Source organism: Mustela lutreola, chromosome 1 (genome assembly GCF_030435805.1).
Source record: "Mustela lutreola isolate mMusLut2 chromosome 1, mMusLut2.pri, whole genome shotgun sequence".
Taxonomy (NCBI): domain Eukaryota; kingdom Metazoa; phylum Chordata; class Mammalia; order Carnivora; family Mustelidae; genus Mustela; species Mustela lutreola.
This window is the reverse complement of record NC_081290.1, coordinates 194,428,840-194,431,447: the sequence shown is the minus strand read 5'-3', so window position 1 is coordinate 194,431,447 and position 2,608 is coordinate 194,428,840. Positions and strand designations below refer to the sequence as shown.

At 40.7% G+C, this 2,608-nt stretch overlaps 1 protein-coding gene across 1 annotated transcript; it reads left to right on the top strand.

The window, feature by feature from the left end:
• The first annotated feature begins 610 nt into the window (after window positions 1-610).
• Window positions 611-1,573, top strand: LOC131820452 (olfactory receptor 8D4). The gene has a single exon (XM_059156068.1). It carries the CDS (start codon window positions 638-640, stop codon window positions 1,571-1,573), a length of 936 nt encoding a protein of 311 aa, XP_059012051.1. The 5' UTR covers window positions 611-637.
• The last annotated feature ends 1,035 nt before the right edge of the window (window positions 1,574-2,608 follow it).

Here is a 2,608-nt window from a genome sequence, read left to right as displayed (position 1 = left end):
ATCCTTTAGATCAGAAACATTTTTAACTTTGTGTATGTAACTCTGTGTCTGAAATCGTGAGCTACATATTCCGTGTCACACCTATTAACATCTCCCTAGAATTAGTATTCTGAACACCCCCAGAATCCTTGACGTGGAAACCACAGTCGACCTTGACAATGGACATCTTCTCTGTGGGAAATCCTGGAGGCAGCCCAGCCCTCGGCAAATGTGTCATAAACAAAAATATTTCTTTTCTCAGTCCATAGCCCTTTATTTAAGAATATCTTTGGCTGACTTGCTTTAGATCGCCTCTCCTATGTCTTTAGTCTTCCCTTTGATTCTAGAGTTAAAGGTTTCATACTTGGCTAAAAGAATCTGAGACACTGGAGAGATTGCTAAAGTTATTTCATAATTCCTAAAACCTATAGTTAAATAGTTGTTTACCTCCTATACTATCGGAATGTGGACTTTGGGGGTTGGAGGGGGGCCTGCGGTCAAAGTCTCTGTACATCAATGGAGGCATGGGCTTGGTGCCGAGGAGATAAGATAACCTTCATTGTCCATTTTCTTAACTACAGGGAATGGGAGACAAGCTAGGATTCTGCCTGCCTGACTTGGCTCTTTTCTTTCATCTCCACAGATCTCTCAGAAGAGAATGGGCATCAGAAACCATTCCGCAGTGACTGAATTTCTTCTTTCCGGACTAACCGACCAACCCAAGCTTCAGGCGCCTCTTTTCTGCCTCTTCCTAGGGATTTATGCAGTCACGGTGGTGGGAAATCTCGGCATGATCTCAATCATTGTCTTGAGTTCTCAACTCCACACCCCTATGTACCATTTCCTCAGTAGTTTGTCTTTTTTAGATGTGTGCTATTCTTCTGTTATTACCCCCAGAATGCTGGCAGACTTTTTGGGCAGCGATAAAGCTATCTCTTATTCTGGATGCATGACTCAGCTATTTTTCTTCTGCATTTTTGTCATTTCCGAGTGCTACGTGTTGGCTGCCATGGCCTATGACCGCTATGTAGCCATCTGCAGCCCCCTGCTCTACCATGTCACCATGTCCCCTCGGGCCTGTTTTCTGTTGGTGGCTGCTGCCTTCTCGGTAGGACTAACGGACGCGATGATTCACGGAGGTTGTATACTAAGGCTGACTTTCTGTGGCCCAAATGTCATTAAGCATTATTTCTGTGACATTATCCCACTTATTCAACTTTCTTGTTCAAGCACTTATATTGACGAGCTTTTGATCTTTGTCATTGGTGGGTTTAACATGGTAGCCACCAGCCTGACAATCATCATTTCTTATGACTTCATCCTCTCCAGAATCCTCCACATCCACTCTGCCCAGGGCAGGTCCAAAGCCTTCAGCACCTGCAGCTCCCACTTGACCGCCGTTCTCATATTTTATGGGACTCTTATGTTCATGTATCTCAAACCTGCCTCCAGCAGTTCACTCATCCAGGAGAAAGTGTCCTCAGTATTTTACACCACTGTGATTCCCATGCTGAATCCCCTGATATACAGTCTGAGGAACAAGGAAGTGAAAAATGCGCTTGTGAAGCTCCTAAAAAGAAAAATATCTTTATAATGAATTTGCTCTTTAGTAAGATGTATTTACATATTTATAATAATAATATGTCTGTGTATGTGTTTATACCCTGACTTTTTTTTTTTAAGATTTTATTTATTTATTTGACAGGCAGAGATCACAAGTAGGCGGAGAGGCAGGCAGAGAGAGAGAGAGAGAGGGAAGCAGACTCCCTGCTGAGCAGAGAGCCTGATGTGGGGCTCGATCCCAGGACCCTGGGATCATGACCTGAGCCGAAGACAGAGGCTTTAGCCCACTGAGCCACCCAGGCACCCCTACCCTGACTCTTGCAGTGAGGAATCTTCTTCTCCCTCTCTCTCTGCCCCTCCCCCCCACTAATGTGTGTGCTTTCTCTCTCTCAAATAGATAAATAAAATCTTTTTTTTTTTTTTTTTTTTTTTTTTTTTTTTTTTTTTCATAGATACAAGTTTTATTTTTAATTTGTTCTCACTATTCTGGTTCATTTTTTTATATAGATAATTTTTTTAACCAATTTACCATCACAGTGAGATATTCAGTACGTCAAATTCCATAATAACCTTTTAACCTGAACTTTTTGATACATATACCCGTGTTTTTCTTTTGCTTTTCTATTTTTTAAGTTTTTTTAAATTTTAGTTTAGTTTAGTTTATTCTTTTTTAATTTTTATTTTTTAATATTCATATAGAGTTAAACTACAAGGTAATCCCCTTTCCCCATCAATGCTACCCCCATAGATAAACCAATTTTTTTTTTTTTTTTTTTTTTTTTTTAATTTTTTTATTTTTTATAAACATATATTTTTATCCCCAGGGGTACAGGTCTGTGAATCACCAGGTTTACACACTTCACAGCACTCACCAAATCACATACACTCCCCAATGTCCATAATCCCACCCCCTTCTCCCAAACCCCCTCCCCCCGGCAACCCTAAGTTTGTTTCGTGAGATTAAGAGTCACTTATGGTTTGTCTCCCTCCCAATCCCATCTTGTTTCATTTATTCTTCTTCTACCCACTTAAGCCTCCATGTTGTATCACCACTTCCTCATATCAG

Excerpts from the sequence above, each read along its gene's own strand:
- LOC131820452 (XM_059156068.1), top strand. The coding sequence starts at position 638 with ATGGGCATCAGAAACCATTCCGCAGTGACTGAATTTCTTCTTTCCGGA.